Raw genomic sequence first — 19,347 nt, forward strand, 5'->3', positions numbered from 1 at the left:
TACCCAGGCTGAAGTGCAGTGGCGTGATCTTGGCTCACTGCAACTTCCACCTCCTAGATAACTAGGATTAGAGGCGCCCACCTCCATACCCGACTAATTTTTGTATTTCTTTCTTTTTTTTTTTTTTTTTTTTTGAGACGGAGTCTCGCTCTGTCGCCCAGGCTGAAGTGCAGTGGCCGGATCTCAGCTCACTGCAAGCTCCGCCTCCCAGGTTTACACCATTCTCCTGCCTCAGCCTCCCGAGTAGCTGGGACTACAGACGCCCGCCACCTTGCCTGGCTAGTTTTTTGTATTTTTTAGTAGAGACGGGGTTTCACCGTGTTAGCCAAGATGGTCTCGATCTCCTGACCTCGTGATCAGCCCGTCTCGGCCTCCCAAAGTGCTGAGATTACAGGCATGAACCACCACGTGCCTGGCCTAAAAGGTTTTCTTAAGGGTAATGTCGAAAGACTTGCAAAACATAATAGAAATCGTATCAAAACATATTAACCAGAAAAATAAGGCTCAGCAGCAGACTAAGGAAAATACACACAGTAAATATTATAGATGAAGCATAGATATCGTGTATTATCAATAAAAATATCCTAAAGGAACTAATATATAGTATTTCAGTAGACATGATAGAAAGTGTTTAACTTTGTTTCCAAAAAGTGTAAATTAAAACGTTAGGAAGAGAAAGAGAAATGTTAATATCTAATTCAGGTGCAAGTACAGTAAAACCAGTTCTAATATATTGCTGGAGTCCTTACAGATTGGTATATAGCCCTTTTGTTAAGAATTTGGAAATAGGTCCAAAATCCATAAAAATACTGATTTTAAGAATTTCCAATGTAGGAAAAACTATATATATATCCCTTTATTATGCTTATTAGATTCACAAAAAGAGGCCACTGGCAAGTCTGCCCACAGGAAGAAAAGTGTGACCTGGGAGGCTGAGGCAAGAGGATTGCTTAAGCACCGGAGTTCAAGACCAGCTTGGGCAACATAGACCCTCATTCCCCTCACCCCCCAAAAAAGCAAACAAAAATGTGTTATTGAGTGTATTCAGTAGAGTATATTAGGTGCAGTGGCTCATACCTGTAGTCCCAGCACTTTGGAAGGCTGAGGCCAGTAGACTGTTTGAGGCCAGAAATGTAGCCTAGGAAACAATCCAAGACCCTGACTCTACAAAAAATAGAGAAAAAAAATTCGCTGGGTGTGTGCCTGTAGTCCCAGCTTCTAGGGAGACCAAGGCAGGAGAATTGCTTGAGTCTGGGAGTTTGAGGCTGTAGTAAGCTGTGATCATGCACTGCCCTCCACCCTCGGTGACAGGGCAAGACCATGTTAGGTCTAAAAAAAGAATATATGGCCATTAAAAGTTACAATTATAAAAACTGTGTTGCTACATAGAAAACTGGTTCTAGTATGATGTTGAATGCAACTATAATGGCTACCATTTTTCAAGTGCTTAGTGGGTGCCAGATGATATAGCTGGGAATCTTTAACAACTCTAAAATGGAATTGCTAGCAGATGTTAAAACCAAGACACAAATTATGTACTTGTTTAAGATCACTGGACTAGAAAGTAGGTAAGCTAGAATTTGAATGTTGGTTTTTTTTTGGCCTCAGACATGTAGTGCCAGAAAGAGGTGTCCATGATACTTAAACTATGTAAAAGGGATAACAGAGGATGTGAAAAAGTTTGAGGAGAAAATAAGCCTGGTCATAGTTGCTAGGTTAAGGTGGTAGGATTATAGATATGTTGTTTTGGTCCTTTCTGTTTTTCCAAGTTTATTACAACTATTATACGTTAGGAGAAAAGTATTAGAACCTTTATCATAGCAGTCTTAAATTCCACGACACTGTACAAACACAAGCTATTTTATTGGTGTGGAAAGGTAGTTGGGGCTGGGTGTGGTGGCTCAGGCCTGTAATCTCAGCACGTTGGGAGGCAGAGGTAAGTGGATCGCTTGAGTTCCAGACCAGCCCCGGCAACATTGCAAAACCCTATCTCTACAAAAAAAAAAAAAAACCCCAAAAATAAAACTGGATATGGTGAAGTGCGCCTGAGGCTAAGGCAGGGAGGATCACGTAAGCCCTCCCCAGCCTGAGCCTGGGAGGTTGGGGCTGCAGTGAGCTGCCACTGTACTCCAGGCTGGGTGACAGAGTGAAACCCTGTCTCAAAATCTCAAAAAAAAAAAAAAAAAAAAAAAAAAAAAAAAAAAAAAGAGAAAGGTAGTTGGTACTACAGTACCTGCAATAGGGAGTTGACATGATAGGAAAAAGCACCTGTTCACTAAACTTATTCTTGCTCATGTCTCCTCAGTTTAGAAATATTTACTGAAACAGTGATTTTTAAAATATGTGTTTGCACGAAATATGGAAGCAAGGAAAAAGCTGTCCCTAATCCTGTCACCCTAAGACAGGAAGTTTTTTTTTTTTTTTTAAATAAATAAATGAATATATATATAGTTTGTTTGTTTAAGTAGAAATGGGGTTTTGCATGTTGCCAAGGCTGGTCTTGAACTCCTAAGCTCATGTGATCTGCTCACTTTGGCCTCCCAAAGGCCTAGGATTACAGGCGTGAGCCACCACACCTGGCTGGAGATGTTTTCATAATCTGCAAAATTATTTCCAGAAGTATTTCTGTCACTTTACACTTCACCTGTAGATGAATATCTGAGTTTTACCACAGCCTTATCTGTGTTGGTATTGTCAACAGAAATACTTAAATAGTAACTCTTCCTTAATTCCTAAGGGAAACAAAATTGAATGCAGAGTTTGAGAAAAAGAAACAGCATTGGAAAGCTACGCATGATAAAGCATACCTGTAGTTCTAGCTAGCTGGGAGGCTAAGGCAGGAGGATCACTTGAGCCCAGGAATTCAGTCCAGTCTGGGCAACATAGCAAGACCCCGCCTTTGGGGAAAAAAAGAGAGTAGGCCTTTGCCTGGACCTACATTACAGACCTAGAGCATTGTATAAATTTGTTTCAGGGATGAATATAAAAGTTTAAACTGGCCTAGCGCAGTAGCTCACGCCTGTAATCCATCACTTTGGGAGGCTGAGGCGGGTGGATCACCTGAGGTCAGGAGTTAGAGACCAGCCTGACAATATAGTGAAACCACGTCTCTACTAAAAATACAAAAATTAACTGGGCATGGTGGCAGGCGCCTATAATCCCAGCTACTCAGGAGGCTGAGGCATGAGAATTGGTTGAACCTGGGAGGTGGAGGTTGCAGTGAGCTAAGATCATGCCACTACACTCCAGCCTGAGTGACGTGAGATTCCATCTCCAAAAAGTAAAATAAAATAAAAATAAAAGTGTTTTTTTTTTTTTTTTTTTTTTTTTTTTTTTGAGACGGAGTCTTGCTCTGTCGCCTGGGCTGCAGTGCAATGGCTGGATCTCAGCTCACTGCAAGCTCTGCCTCCCGGGTTCACGTCATTCTCCTGCCTCAGCCTCCCGAGTAGCTGGGACTACAGGCGCCCGCCACCTCGCCCGGCTAGTTTTTTGTATTTTTTAGTAGAGACGGGGTTTCACCATGTTAGCCAGGATGGTCTCGATCTCCTGACCTTGTAATCCACCCGTCTCGGCCTCCCAGAGTGCTGGGATTACAGGCTTGAGCCACTGCGCCCGGCCAAAATAAAAGTTTAGACTATGTTCTTTAACATTAATGGATAAAATTTATTTTCTTTTTTCTTTCTTTTTTTTTCTTTTATTTCTTTTCTTCATAGTGAAGGAGTCTCATGATGTTGCCCAGGCTGGTCTCGAATGCCTGGGCTCAAGCTATCCTTCCCACCTTGGCCTCCTAAAGTGCTAAGATTATGGACATGGGCCACCACACCTGGCCAAAATGAATTTTAGAAAGTGTCTTGTACCTTTATAACAGAAAGAGGCACTCTGAGAGGAGATTACCACTGTTTATAAACTTGGATTTGACTGAAAAGGATTGAGTCCTAGTTTGCCAGTGTCTCACATTTGGAAGTCAACAGATATTTTCAAAGTCTGCATTCAAATAAAATACATGGAACCTGATTGGATCGTAGTTGAAAAAATGATGTTGTAATACTTTATCCAACTCTTGGAGCCATTTGAAAAATTGAATATGGACTGAGTATTAGATGTTATAAGATTGTTTCATTTCCTAGTTATGATAATAATTTGTGGGTTTTTTTGTTTGTTTGTTTGTTTTTTAAGATGGAGCTTCGCTCTTGTTGCCTAGGCTGGAGTGTAATGGCACGATCTTGGCTCACTGCAACCTCCATCTCCCAGTTTTAGGCAATTCTCCTGCCTCAGCCTCCTGAGTAGCTGGGACTACAGGCACCCGCCACCATGCCCGGCTAATTTTTGTATTTTTATTGGAGACGGGGTTTCACCATGTTGGCCAGGCTGATCTCGAACTCCCAACCTTAGGTGATCTGCCCTCCCTGGCCTCCCAAAGTGCTGGGATTACAGGCATGAGCCACTGCGCCCAATTTGTGGTTTTATAAGAAGATGTTCTTACTCTTAGGAGCTGCATGCTTGGGAGATGCATCTTGGTGAAGAATCATAATATTTGCATTTTACTTCACAAATGGTCCAGCAAACATGCACGCGTACATAGAGATAAAGCAAACGGGAAAATACTATTAGTTGTTGAATATAAGAGGCAGATGTGTATGTTCATTGTACTATGTCAACTTTTCTGTGTATTTGCAATTTTCTTAATAAAAGTTTAAGGAAAGGATAAACTTCTACATAGTGTATTACATGTATTTTTCTATTCTGGTTTCATTAGAATTCTGGGTTTCTTGAGAGTACTAGAATGATCAGTATAGTAAGGGTGAGAAGAAAGTTCAAACAGTTAATTTATAGAATGAGAGGAATAAACTTTGTGGGTAGACTAAAAAAATGTTTAACAACAGTAACTGGTTGGACAGCTGTTCTTTCTAGGCCAAGAAGTCTCACAGGAAAAGAAATACCAGTTTCTTTTTTTATTCAAAAAAGTTTTTTTCTGGCTGGATGTGTGGCTCACACCTGGAATCCCAGCACTTTGGAAGGCTGAGGTGGGCAGATTGCTTGAGCTCAGGAGTTGGAGACCAGCCTGGGCAACATGGTAAAATCCCGTTTCTACAAAAAATACAAAAAATTAGCCAGGCATGGTGGCATGAGCCCGTAGTCCCATCTACTCAGGTGGCTGAGGTGGGAGGATGGCTTGAGCCCCTGAAGCAGAAGTTGCAGTGAGCCAAGAGCACGCCACTGTACTCTAGCCTGTGTAAGAGAGCCAGACCCGGGCCGGGCACGGTGGCTCAAGCCTGTAATCCCAGCACTTTGGGAGGCCGAGACGGGCGGATCATGAGGTCAGGAGATCGAGACTATCCTGGCTAACACGGTGAAACCCCGTCTCTACTAAAAAAATACAAAAAACTAGCCGGGCGAGGTGGCGGGCGCCTGTAGTCCCAGCTACTCGGGAGGCTGAGGCAGGAGAATGGCGTAGACCCGGGAGGCGGAGCTTGCAGTGAGCTGAGATCCAGCCACTGCACTCCAGCCTGGGCAACAGAGCAAGACTCCGTCTCAAAAAAAAAAAAAAAAGAGCCAGACCCTGTCTTAGGGGGAAAAAAAAAAAAAAAAGTTGTTTTTGTAGAGGTGGGATCTTGATATATTACCCAGGCTGGTCTCAAACTCCTGACCTCAAGTGATCCTCCTGCCCTGGCCTTCCAAAATGTTGAGATTACAAGCATGGGCCACCACACCCGGCCAGAAGTGCCAGTTAATAATTTTTCTTTCTTCTTCAAACCAGCACAACAGATTTGTTTTGGACTGTAAAGACAAAGAGCCTGATGTACTGTTCGTGGGAGACTCCATGGTGCAGTTAATGCAGCAATATGAGGTAAAGGTGGAAGGGGTGAGCGTGGTTCTTGGCTGCTCATGTATAACCATTCATTACTAATAGACTTTCATTCTGAGCTGAGTTTATTTGTGCCTCTTAGAGAAGCCCTAATTGAGGTTATAAGAGAAATCAAAGCTACCTAAAGGGATTTTCTTTTCTTTCTTTTAACTTGGACATGTTCTGATCTGAAGCATTGTTTATAATGAAACTTCCTCTTTTACTCTGGTTTCTGAGAAGCTTAATGTTATATTTGTTTATATTTGCTCTAGTCAGGTTGTCAGTTATTATTTGTAACTTAGTATTTCCTATTTGTATTTGCTGATAACATATATATCCTAGTCATGATTCTTATTTATATTTTGCCATTTTCCTATTTCATATATTTTTGTAGTAAGCTATTCCCAATCTTGTAGGGTTAGGCATTTTTCCATGGGAAATTTATTATTTTATTTATTTATTTATTTTTTGAGACAGAGTCCCACTCCATTGCTGAGGCTGTAGTGCAGTGGCACAACCTCAGGCTCAAGAGATTCTCATACCTCACCCCCCAAGTAGTTGGGATTATAGGCATGCGCCACCATACCTGACTAATTTTTGTATTTTTAGTGAAGACGGGGTTTCACTATGTTGGCCAGGCTGGTCTCGAACTCTTGGCCTCAAATGATCCATGTGTCTTGGCCTCCCAAAGTGCTAGGATTATAGGTGTGGGCCACCGTGCCCCACCCCAAGGGAAATTTAAAAGAAAAGATAGCTTTATTTTTTTTTTTTAGCTCTAGCACTCTAAATTTCTTCATCTCTTGTTTCTGCTTCACCCTGTTTGTATAGTTCAGTAAGTGGAAAGGAGAGTTTGTTGAGTTGACAGCTTAATTATTAATGTTGGTACCTTTTAGGGGGCATCAGATTGAGTTGTGACTCATTTCTTGAGCTGAGACCTAAGGCTACATTAAGAACTGAGTTACACAGTGCTGTTTTCAACGTCCTTAAACAGTGAGTGTCACACCATTGCAGTGTTATCTTTGAATACAGGAAAAGGAAATTATTTCTAATGCCTTGCAACACATTGCAATTGAAAGATTAAACTTTCCCCTAGTTTTAGCTGCACTAAATCAAGTTTTTCTTTTTTTAGATATGGCGAGAGCTTTTTTCCCCACTTCATGCACTGAATTTTGGAATTGGGGGAGATACAACAAGACATGTTTTGTGGAGACTAAAGAATGGAGAACTGGAGAATATTAAGCCTAAGGTGAAATGAAAGTTACTTGTCAAATAATGTCATTAATCTTAAGTGTCTTTTGGATAGTTAAATAGTCTGAAACTGGTAGTAAAAAAAAAAAAATTGCTTCTTTAAACACCTATTTCACTATCTGTTTCATGCCTCTTTAAAGTAAATGATACTGTCATTGCTTAAGAATATATCAAAATATATAATTAAGAAACTAGTGAATTGTTTGCCTATTGGGTTGTATTTGTAGTTGTTATAATAATTATCTTCTTAAATTGAAGAGATTTTTTTTTGAGATGGAGTCTTGCTTTGTCGCCCAGGTTGAGTGCAGTGGTGCAATCTTGGCTCATTGCAACACCTGCCTCCTGGGTTCAAGCGATTCTCCTGCGTCAGTCTCCCGAGTAGCTGGGATTGCAGGCATCTGCCACTGTGTCCAGCTAATTTTTGTATTTTTAGTAGAGATGGGGTTTCACCATCTTGACCAGGCTGGTCATGAACTCATGACCTTGTGATCCACCCGCTTTGACCTCCCGAAAGTGCTGGGATTACAGGCATGAGCCACTGTGCCTGGCCGAAGGAAGAGATTTTATGCTAATGAGATGTGCTATTCTGTGGAATGCATAGACCTTGGGCAGTATGAGGGGAAAACTGCTCAGAGGTGGGCCATGGGAGCAGGGCCATGATTAACTTCAGGAAGTAATTTTGGATCTGTTTAACCATATAAACAGGTCGGTAATCAAGGCTTGCAAGTTCATCTGAAGAAAATTAGAAGCAGATGTGAACAAATGAACATTTCTACCCAGTATCTTATATCATAAATACTCTGAGTTGGCACACACTATATAATCGTTTCAGCTCCCAAAAAAAGAATAAAAGCTGAGCCCTGACAAAACATGCTTTCATTGAAAGTTGTTTGTTTTAAGACAGGTTCTCTGTGTTGCCCAAGCTAGAATGCAGTGGCATGATGATAGCTCACTGTAACCTCAAACTCCTGGACTCAGATGACCCTATGGCCTCAGCCTCCCAAATAGCTAGGACTGCAGGCGTGTGCCACCGTGCTCAGCTAATTTTTAAATTTGTTTTTGTAGACAGGGTCTTTCTTGGTCTTGCTATGTTGCCTAGGCTGGTGTCAAACTCCTGGCCTCAGATGATCCTCCCACCCCAGCCTCCTAAAATACTGGGATTATAGGCTTGAGCTACCATGCCAGACTGTGATTTTTTTTTGTTTTCTAAAGAGAAAAACTTGTTGGATGGGCGTGGTGGGTCATGCCTGTAATCCTAGAATTTTGGGAGGCCGAGGTGGGTGGATCACTTGAGGCCAGGAGTTCAAGACCACCCTGGCCAATGTGGTGAAACCCTGTCTCTAGTTTAAAAAAAAAAAAAAAAAAAAAAGCCAAGCGTGGTGTCACGCACCTGTAATCCTAGCTACTTAGGAGGCTGAGGCAGGAGAATCACTTGAACCCAGGAGATAGAGGTTGCAGTGAGCCAGGATCGCACCACTGCATTCCAGCCTGGGTGACAGAGCAAGACTCCGTTTCAAAAATAAATAAAGAGGCGGGGCGTGGTGGCTCACGCCTGTAATCCCAGCACTTTGCGAGGTCGAGGCGGGCAGATCAACTGAGGTCGGGGGTTCGAAACCAGCCTGACCAACATGGAGAAGCCCTGTCTCTACTAAAAATACCAAAAAATTAGCCGGGCATGGTGGCCCATGCTTGTAATCCCAGCTACTTGGGAGGCTGAAGCAGGAGAATCGCTTGAACCCAGGAGGCGGAGGTTGTGGTGAGCTGAGATCAAGCCATTGCACTCCAGCCTGGGCAACAAAAGCAAAACTGTCTCAAAAAAAAAAAAGAAAAAAAAATTTATTAAAATTCCTTCCAGCCTCCACCTCTGTGACTCTTTTCCTTGAGTGCACCTGTGTATTTATACCATGACAGGGTCTTGCCATGTCACCCAGGCTGGAGTGCAGTGGTGTGATCATGGCTCACTGCAGCCTTGAACTCCTGGGCTGAAGCAGTTTTCCTACCTCAGCGTCCCAAATCATTGAGATTATAGATGTGAGCCACTGCACCTTTCCAGGTTTTATTTTTACATAGTTAAATTTATTGATCTTTTTTGTATAATTTTTGGATTTTGAGAAATTAGCTCCCTGTTGCATGACATAATTCTCTCTTGTTTCCTCCTAGTACAATCTTACCACTTAAATATTATTCCACTTTGATATGAGGCATAAATCAGTGCATTAAGATGTCTGCCCTGGCTGAGTGTGGTGGCTCACATTTGTAATCCCAGCATTTTGGGAGGCCAAAGAAAGATGATTTGAGCCCGGAATTTAAGACCAGCATGGGCAATGTAGCATGACCCTGTCTCTCTTAAAAGAAAATTTAGTAAGGTAGCTGCCCAGTTGAAGTTAGCCAGCACCATTTGAGAAGTTTATCTTTCCTTCTTTGCTTTTTGAAATAAGATTTTCAGCCAGGGGTGGTGGCTCACACCTATAATCCCAGCACTTTGGGAGGCCAAGGTGGGTGGATTACCTGAGGTCAGGAGTTCAAGACCAGCCTGGGCAACATGGTGAAACCCCAGTCTCTGCTAAAAATACAAAAATTAGCCGGGCATGGCGGTGCATGCCTGTAGTCCCAGCTACTCGGGAGCCTGAGGCAGGAGAATCGCTTGAACGTGGGAGGCGGAGGTTGCAGTGAGCCAAAATGGTGCCACTGCACTCCAGTCTGGGTGATAGAGCGAGGCCCCATCTCAAAAAAAAAAAAAAAAAGAAGAAAAGAAAAAAAGAAGGTTTTCATCTAAATGGTGGACATTCCTTTATTCCTGGGTATTTATCTCCTCCTTACCCCCTTTTTTCTTTCTTCAATTGCAGGTCATTGTTGTCTGGGTAGGAACAAACAACCACGAAAATACAGCAGAAGAGGTAGCAGGTGGGATCGAGGCCATTGTACAACTTATCAACACAAGGCAGCCACAGGCCAAAATCATTGTATTGGTATGTAGTCTTTGGTGGGTAGAGAGTTTGATGTCTTTAGGTCAGCTAAGGAATCTTTTTAGAAATGTGATTGCTCTTAGGCCGGGCGGTAGCTCAAGCCTGTAATCCCAGCACTTTGGGAGGCCGAGACGGGCGGATCGCGAGGTCAGGAGGTCGAGACCAGCCTGGCTAACACGGTGAAACCCCGTCTCTACTAACAAAATACAAAAAAAAAGCCTAGCTGGGCGAGGTGGTGGGCACCTGTCGTCCCAGCTACTCGGGAGGCTGAGGCAGGAGAATGGCGTGAACCCGGAAGGCAGAGCTTGCAGTGAGCTGAGATCCGGCCACTGCACTCCAGCCTGGGCGACAGAGCGAGACTCCGTCTCAAAAAAAAAAAAAAAAAAAAAAAAAATGTGATTGCTCGTGAATATTAGAGAAACTTGAGGTGGAAGCAGTTTATCATATTTTCGTTGACCTCTTCTCTAATGTATCTTACTGTCTTTCTGATATCATTCCCCATACCAGCTGTGGGGCCATCTTTTATCCATGCATCCTTGTTTGGAAGTATGGAAGCCATTTGGTGCCTCAGTACCCCCTTTTTTTGGCCTCCATAATGTTTTGCAAATTTGCACATGAGATTTGTCTGAATCCTGAGTGTTTTTATTAGACCTATATTTGGATTATTTTGTAAGTGTCCTGTTCTACTGCTAATATGTTAAAGATGGTATATTAGACATTCTAATCTTCTCTAAAACATGAAAAATTTCATCAGCAAGAAAATGGATACTTTATAGTTGTACCCTGAACAGAAAGGTACTACCCTTTTGTAGAATTACAGCATTAACTCTTCATGGTCTCAAAGGTGAACAGCTGTCTGTTTCAGTATAAGTCTAGCTGTAGGCCGGTTGCAGTGACTCACGCCTGTAATCCCAGCACTTTGGGAGGCCGAGACGGGTGGGTCACAAGGTCAGGAGTTCAAGACCAGCCTGGCCAAGGTGGTGAAACTTCGTCTCTACTAAAAATACAAAAAAATTAGCTGGGCATGGTAGCATGTGCCTGTAATCCCAGCTATTCAGGAGGCTGAAGCAGAGAATGTCTTCCTTTTTTTTTTTTTTTTTTTTTTTTGAGACGGAGTCTCACTCTGTTGCCCAGGCTGGAGCGCAGTGGCGTGATCTCAGCTCACTGTAAGCTCCGCCTCCCGGGTTCACGCCATTTTCCTGCCTCAGCCTCCTGAGTAGCGGGGACTACAGGCACCCGCCACCTGCCACCACGGCTGGCTAATTTTTTGTATTTTTAGTAGATACGGGGTTTCACCGTGTTAGCCGTGGTCTCGATCTCCTGACCTCGCGATCTGCCTGCCTCGGCCTCCCACAGTGCTGGGATTACAGACATGAGCCACTGTGCCTGGCTGAAGCAGAGAATTTCTTAAACCCAGGAGGTGGAGGTTGCAGTGAGCCGAGATCGCACCACTCCACTCTTGCCTGGGCAACAGAGCAAAACTCCGTCTCAAAAAAAAAAAAAAAGTCTAGCTGTAGATATTCTTAGTTCAGTTTGAAATATGTTTTAGCAAAATCTGATATAAATTTAGTTCTTTAGTGAGATGGTGTTGGAAAGATAGTCATTTATTCAAAAAACCTGTGGATCACTGTGTACAAGGCACTATCCTAGTTCTTGAGCATACAAAAATGAGTAAGACATAGTTTATGTCTCAAGGAGCTCACAGTCTGGTGTATGGAGACAGCAACACAGAGAATTATTATACTGTGTGCTGTTTAGAGTAAGGTGAAAAGGTGTTTAACAAAAGTTGACATCTACATTTAAAGACTTCATTGGTTTCCAGACAAATAGGGAAAGAAAGAAGGTATTATAGAAAAATAAAGAGAATTGAGCAAAGGCTTGTACATGTATATGTTTTTTGGGTAAGCAGAGGAGGCTGCATAAAGTTTGAGCCTGGGATGGTTAGGAGAAAGAGGCCACAACCAGCTCATTAGGAACTTTTTTTGTTTGTTTGTTTTATGTTTTTTGTTTTTTTTTAAATTTGAGACAGAGTCTCGCTCTATTGCCCAGGCTAGAGTGCAGTGACGCAATCTTAGCTCACTGCAACCTCCGCCTCCCGGGTTCAAGTGATTCTTCTGCCTCAAACTCCCAAGTAGCTGGAACTACAGGTATACGCCACCATGCCCAGCTAATTTTTATATTTTTAGTAGAGATGGGGTTTCACCATATTGGCGAGGCGGGTCTCGAACTCCTGACCTCATGATCTGCCCACCTCAGCCTCCCAAAGTGCTGGGATTACAGGCGTGAGCCACCGCGCCAGGCCAGGTCATGTAGGAATTCGTATGCTGTTGGGATGTTTGGATTTTATTCACAGTTGCTGGGGAGCCAGATCTTTTTTATTACAAGGCATTTCATTTACTTGTTGAGGTACTTACTTATACCTGCCTTACTCCAGAAAGGATTGTGTTAAGAGTCCACCTGTTAAGTATCGTGACTAGTACATAGTATTTGCTTAGGAAATATTTGTTGCTGAGTAATCCTTCCATATTCTTTGTTTTTAAATTGGATATGCAGAAATGTTAATTATGGTGTTATCCATAATACTAAAACATTGGAAATAACCTAAATAGTAGTATCATGGAGATGGTTACATAAGTCATTGAATATGAGAGCAGTAATCACATTACAATTAAAAGGGCTGCGTGCAAACTTTATGGTGTATTTAAGTGAAAATGTGCATATTATCTTTAGAATTGCTTGGCTGGGCATGGTAACTCATGCCTAATCCTAGTATATATGCAGTTGGAAAAGGGCTACAAGGAGACAAAATTAAAACAGTTGTTCCAGGGTTGTTCCAGGGTGAATGGCTCTGATTCATCAAGACAGCATTCATTCCACCTCTTTTTCTTATAGTATAGTATGGTGTAGTTTTCATGTGGCATTAATAGATGATGTGTATCTATGAGCTGGATTATTCTGACAGCCAAATGGAGAACGGATTGAAGGGCAGACAGCATTGGAGGTGGGAAGACCAATCAGGAGATTTTATAGTAATTAGGATGATTGGAGATAAGTTCCTGAGCTGTAGCAGTGTATATAATCAGGATGGAGGAAAGAAAATGACATTTAGGATGCAAAAGTTAAGTAATTTAATGTTAAATAGTTATATGGGATGAGAGACTTGGAGGTGTTGGAATGACCAGTTGGTAAAGAGGAAGAGCATAGTTTAATGAATTGTTTTTGGATCAGTTGGAAATGCCTCGGGAACATTTAAATTTGTTTCTGTGGCTGGAAGTTTAATATGTAATTCTGAAGCTCTAGGAAGAGATCTGGCTAAAGTGTTTAGTGGGCCAAAGGTCAGGTCCCTGAAGAATACCAACAATTAAGGGACAGAAGAGAACCCATGAAAATACTAAGAAGAAATGGTTAGCTTTCATTCAAACCAGTGTTTTCCAGTGTTTCACAAATCAAAGGTGTAGAAAGTGCCAAATGGAGATGTTATCTGAAGTTACAAATAATAAGTAGAGAAAAATAAGTGAATCTTCTAATTTAATGTTTTCCACTGTGCCCCAGGGTTTGTTACCTCGAGGTGAGAAACCCAATCCTTTGAGGCAAAAGAACGCCAAGGTGAACCAACTCCTCAAGGTTTCGCTGCCGAAGCTTGCCAACGTGCAGCTCCTGGATACCGACGGGGGTTTTGTGCACTCGGACGGTGCCATCTCCTGCCACGACATGTTTGATTTTCTGCATCTGACAGGAGGGGGCTATGCAAAGATCTGCAAACCCCTGCATGAACTGATCATGCAGTTGTTGGAGGAAACACCTGAGGAGAAACAAACCACCATTGCCTGACTGGCTCCCATCAGTGTTACTAGCATCTCAGCTTCCTCAGATCAGTTCTATCACTGGCACTACAGAATCCTTCTCTTTCTTAAGGCACTTTGCATTGTAGAATGTTCCTGGATGTTCATATCTAGTGTTTGAAGGGGAGGAGGGATTTAAACTGGTCCTGTACATAGAAGGTTTGTTTGACAGAGGAGAAAAATTAGCCAAGGAAGATTGTTGTTTAAATTCATTTGAAACCAGAAGGGGACTTTTTAGTTGTATGTGTAACACATTCATTGAATTATCACTGTTTTCCTAGGACAACATCAAGCCTAAATACTGAACAATATGAAGATTCTTTTCTTGGCCTTTCTGTGGATTATGTCATATATAATAATAATCAGAATCATCCTACTTGGCTTTAAAACATGTTTTCTCCGATTTTTTAAGGTTCATAATTTAGCCTTTTGTTTTTATGTTGCTTAGATTCTCATGTATACTGAATATTTTCTTAACATGTAGCATCAGGTTGAACATGCTTGTCATTCATATATGGAAGATGCTATAGTATAGAAGTGAGTTTGTTCTGCTTTCTTAATCTTTTCCATGCTTAGCAGTGAAAAACAGGTTTTGCCCCACTAGAGGGACTCTTTGGAGGGTATTATTTTTATGCTGCTGAATATCATGTCTATAATAGACCCGTGCATGCAGCCTTTCCTCCCTATTCCCCTTCATGTCCCCCTTTCCCCCTTCATTCCCCCCCTCCTTTTTTTTTCTTTTTTTTTTTTGGTCCTTGTTGACATTACAAGCTTTTAACACATTTTTGACCTAGGAACCCTGTCGCTGGAAGTATAGTCTCCAGCCAGTTACTGTCATGATAGTACTGCTATAAAACTCATTCTTGTGTGGTGTTCTGTGCTATAGAGTCTGTGTATTGCTATTCATATTCAGAGGTCTGGTTTTGTTTTTCCCTTAAAACCTGTTACAGCTTTTTAGGGGGTGAGGGGAATCAGAACTCTTGTTTCCCATTCCATAGCACCTGACATTATTTCAAGTTTTATAATATCTTAAGGTGTATATATTTTTTTTATTGGCTTAGTTGTTTTTTGTTTTGTTTTGTTTGAGATGGAGTTTCACTCTTGTTGCCCAGGCTGGGGTGCAATGGTGCGATCTTGGCTCATTGCTGCCTTCACCTCCCGGGTTCAAATGATTCTCCTGCCTCAGCCTCCCGAGTAGCTGGGATTAAAGGTGCATGCCACCACACTCAGCTAATTTTTGTATTTTTAGTAGACAGGATTTCACCATGTTGACAAGGCTGGTCTCGAACTCCTGACCTCAGGTGATCTGCCCGCCTTAGCCTCCACAGTGCCGGGATTACAGGTGTGAGCCACCGCGCCTGGCCTTATTGGCTTAGTTTTTAAAGTATTGTCCAAAAATTTTGGGCCTTTTTCCGTGGGGAAACAAGTGAAGCTGCTCTTCAGCATAGACACTACCTTTATCCCATCATTTTAGTAAAAACTAGGTTTATTTCACTTCTAAGGTGTCTTATTAATGTACTTAATCTGAGAATTTGTTGACCTTAATGTTTGCTTGAGCTATATAAGAACTGCCATTAAAAAAAATGGGATAGTAGATGGTTTTATCAGTATACTTATGGAATATGTACAAACTGGATCTATAGATATTTTGAACTGGACCAGGTGGGTATTGAAGTAACCCATCAAAATACACTCTACAGTGATTCTGCTTAATGTTCAAATTCAGTAACGTACTTGAAAGGCAAATTTCAGTGTTTTTGTATGTTGGAGGAGGGCTTACTGATTTGTGCTAAGATCCATTTCTGCTTGAGGGATAAAACTTGGGCTCATTTTTTTCTTGTGAAGTCTCTTTCTAGAAAGTTGTTTTGTTTTGTTCTTTTTTAAAAATACATACTTTTTTGAATGTATCATGTCTTCATTAACAACAGAAAATCCACATGGTGTTTACTAAACTTGTTTACGATATTAAAAATTTCATTTTTATTTTTAGTAGCCCAGGTTGAGTTTTTCACAAGAGTTTTTTTTCTTAGCTGAGGTATAGTTTTATAGGAAGAAGAATTAAGCCAGATTTTTGTGGGTGGAAAGACAGTTTTCTATCCAGGTCTTTTTTGTTTGTCAGAAGGTAGGAGTATATAGTCCAAATAAATCCATTAGGTTACTCCTGCAGCATGCGCTTTTAGCTTCTTTCTTGACTGAGGATCACATATCCCTTTGTGAGCTGGCCCTCAGCTCCTTTGCTCATATGTACAAACCTCAGATGTTACTACATTTTATATCTACCAGAGCTATTCAAGCAATAGTATTTGAACCACTAGCCTTTTAAATAAAATTCTGCCCCGTTACTGATGTGCAGATATTGAGTTCACTTTCATTTTTTGCCAGATTTCTTTGCACTACTTTAGGTAAAAATAGTTATTCTATTTTTCTTTGACATCCCAGTTTGCGTCAGTGACAGAACTTACTGCTTGGTCTTTGTAGTTTTAAAAAAAATCTATAAATTTAATGCACTGTCCAAGTGAAATGTCCTAGTTGTCATTGTGATTAAGGGGCCAACTTTCCAGGCAGCTAGCAGAGATACTATTCTCTTTTCCTCCCAGCAGATTTGTATTCCTTCGCCCACACATTCCTGCTACACTAGATGGCAGCCAGTGATGGAACTGTAAAGATGTCTGTGGTCATATCTGGAATGTGGCAGCTTGAAGATGTACTGCCAAGGGTGATCTAGGGCAGGTTGTCTTCCAGTCCATGTGTTCTCGGTTGCTGTAGACAGTGCTCTGGCTACCACTCTGGGTCTACTTGAACTGTCAAGGGCATCTGCCTAAACCAGAATCTTTTGTCAGAAACCTTAATCCAACAAAACAAATCTTGAGTAGCTCATGCCCGGCTCTAAGGAATTTTGTGTCTCTGTTGGAAAAAAAAAAAAAAGTCCAACTTACTTTATTTTATTTTTTTAACCTAGTCACTGTTTACAGTTGTATGCTAAAGCCTGAAATATTGTCTGTGCTGTGGTGTATGAGCATTGCCAACTTTATATTTATTGCAGTGAAGAAGAAACTAAAAATATATGAAAATCAGGAGCATGTCTAAGCTCCTAAATCCGTGTGGGTGCATGTGGGAGAAGTGAGTTGGGGCCTCTTGAAAGGAGGCTTTTTGGAGAGGGGTCCCCCAGGCTTCTTGGTGTTCCTGCTTGGGGATCACTGCTGCTAGCTGACTGGACCTCCCCGTTGGAAGTTTGTGATTTTGCTTTGGCAAAGTTTCATTGACTAGTAGAACTCATTCTGTTTTAGTGTATATTTCAATATAAATGTAAACATTTTGCTCAAAGTTGCTGATGTCTTTCTGTCTCCTTTATCATAGTTTGGATTCTAATGAAAAAAAGGGATGGTTTTTCCCTGCCTTATAAGGAAATTGGATATTTAGATCATCCTGCTTCTTTACTGTGGAACTGAATGTACCAGGCTGACTCATCACTTGCCTTCTCGGGCATGTAGGATGGTAGGGTGGGATGAGTAGGTATAAGGACCCCTCAGAAAGCACAACTGCCATCCTTGAAGTCTACTCTTTTCCATTAGATTGGAATAGTTTTGCAGATAAGATTAGTCTGGATTGTAGGCTGTGGACCACCTCATCTGAACTGAGTGAATGTCATCAGTCTCAGTATAATACAGTGTTACTGGCTAGGCATGGTGGCTCACGCCTGTAATCCCAGCTACTCTGGAGGCTGAGGCAGGAGAAATGCTTGAACCCAGGAGGTGGAGGTTACAGTGAGACGAGATTGCGCCATTGAACTCCAGCTTGGGTGACAGAGTGAGACTCCGTCTCGGAAAAAAAAAAAAAACATAGTGTTACTACAGCATAGAGGACATGAACCTTGAGCACAGACTCATTTATCACCCTTACCTCCCCAGGGTAAAACAGCTGCCTCCAAATACTCTTATTCAGAGATAATGAGACTAGAACAAGGGTCGGTTAACTGGTCCATCAGGACCTATCCTGATGACTAACACCAGCAACCACCAGGCCAGCAATAATTACAGTGAATTGGTATGCCAGTATGATGTTCCTTGGCAGCTAAAAGTTTCTGTGATCTTTGTATCATTCGCTTTATCACTCTTCACCTCAGTGGTATACTATTGGATTAAAATGATTTGCTTCTCTCTAGGAGGAAAAATTTGGAGATAAATTGAGACATTTTGTTTTTCTAGCTGCCCTTCCCGCTTCCCCCGTATCTCATCACACCAAGTTCCTCTCCACCCACACTCCTGGAGGCCTTTGTCAGCTGCTTGCAGGCCACACAGCAGCAGTGAAAGCAGCCTGGATCTTGAGGCTTTGCTTTACTGTATCTGGATTACCCCATGTGAACCTCTTAAATGGCCCAGAACAAGTGGAAGAGGTAGTGATGTGGAAGAAAGAAAAAGCTCCCTCACCAGCATCTGTACTTGGCAAAACTGGAGAAACCAACATGAGAATCCATCCCCTACTTTATTTTCCAGCCATGGCAGAGATGAAATCTTAACCCAGCGACGTGTTTTTACATAGCCACAAAGTAAAGATCTTCAATGTTTTGCTAAACGTACAATCTTTGGCTGTGGTCTGATGTTATGCTATGCCTTTTGCCTATTTGCTGGGTCGTTCTGGCTTAATTCATGTATCACATATGTATGTGTATATATATATGTGAATTTTACACCCTGGTCAAGCTTTGGCAGCACGCTTATAGTGGATTCATAACACACCAGTGTACTGCAGCTTGCTTGTCAACCACTGACTTAAAAGATCAAGTTCAAGCCGTTAAATGTAACATCTAACACTCTCCATGACCTGACCTCTTTAATTTGTAACCTTCTAGCCTTTACTTTGAACTTTTCTGTCAAGAGCACCAAACTTACCTGTATGTTTTTGCCCATAGTTGGGAGCCCCCTGTCTGGAATATGCTCTTACTCCTTTGCTGGTCTAGCTCCTACTCTATTTTTATTTTTTGGAAACAGAGTCTCACTTTGTTGCCCAGGTTGGAGTGCAGTGGTGCAATCTTAGTTTACTGTAACCTCTGCCTCCCGGGTTCAAGCAGTTCTTGTGCCTCAGCCTACTGAGTAGCTGGAATTACAGGCGCGCACCACCACACCTGGCTAGATTTTGTATTTTTGTAGAGACAGGGTTTCGCCATGTTTACCAGGCTGGTCTCGAACTCCTGGCTTCAGACAATTGGCCTGCCTTAGCCTCCCAAAGTTCTGGGATAACAGGTGTGATAACAGCAGCCCGGCCGCCTGTCTTCTGATTTCTAAGCCAAAGACCCAAGCTTTCTTGAAATAAGAGAGCTGGCTCATTTTTATCAGTGATCTTTGGAGGCAGAGATTTGAGACGATCAATTATTTATCTGCTTGTTTTCTGCAACCTGATGACCAGCCTTGTTTCCTGGAAAGCTCTGATGTTGGTTTCATCACGTGGC

At 41.9% G+C, this 19,347-nt stretch overlaps 1 protein-coding gene across 6 annotated transcripts in view; it reads left to right on the forward strand.

Annotated features, from left to right (window-relative positions):
• PAFAH1B2 (platelet activating factor acetylhydrolase 1b catalytic subunit 2) overlaps positions 1 to 17,225 on the forward strand; it is a 28,807-nt gene extending 11,582 nt beyond the window's left edge. For 4 of the 6 annotated variants that reach the window (XM_073021313.1, XM_008020988.3, XM_038005158.2 and 1 more), the window contains exons 3-6: positions 5,759 to 5,848; positions 6,975 to 7,091; positions 9,940 to 10,062; positions 13,612 to 17,225. In XM_073021313.1, the coding sequence (XP_072877414.1) occupies positions 5,759 to 5,848; positions 6,975 to 7,091; positions 9,940 to 10,062; positions 13,612 to 13,890 (609 nt within the window). In that variant the 3' untranslated portion in view covers positions 13,891 to 17,225. Of the gene's footprint in view, positions 1 to 5,758; positions 5,849 to 6,974; positions 7,092 to 9,939; positions 10,077 to 13,611 lie in introns of all 6 variants that reach the window. The other 2 variants (XM_073021317.1, XM_073021316.1) reach the window with 2 other exon arrangements.
• Positions 17,226 to 19,347: the final 2,122 nt, after the last annotated feature.

Source organism: Chlorocebus sabaeus, chromosome 1 (assembly GCF_047675955.1).
Source record: "Chlorocebus sabaeus isolate Y175 chromosome 1, mChlSab1.0.hap1, whole genome shotgun sequence".
Lineage (NCBI taxonomy): Eukaryota > Metazoa > Chordata > Mammalia > Primates > Cercopithecidae > Chlorocebus > Chlorocebus sabaeus.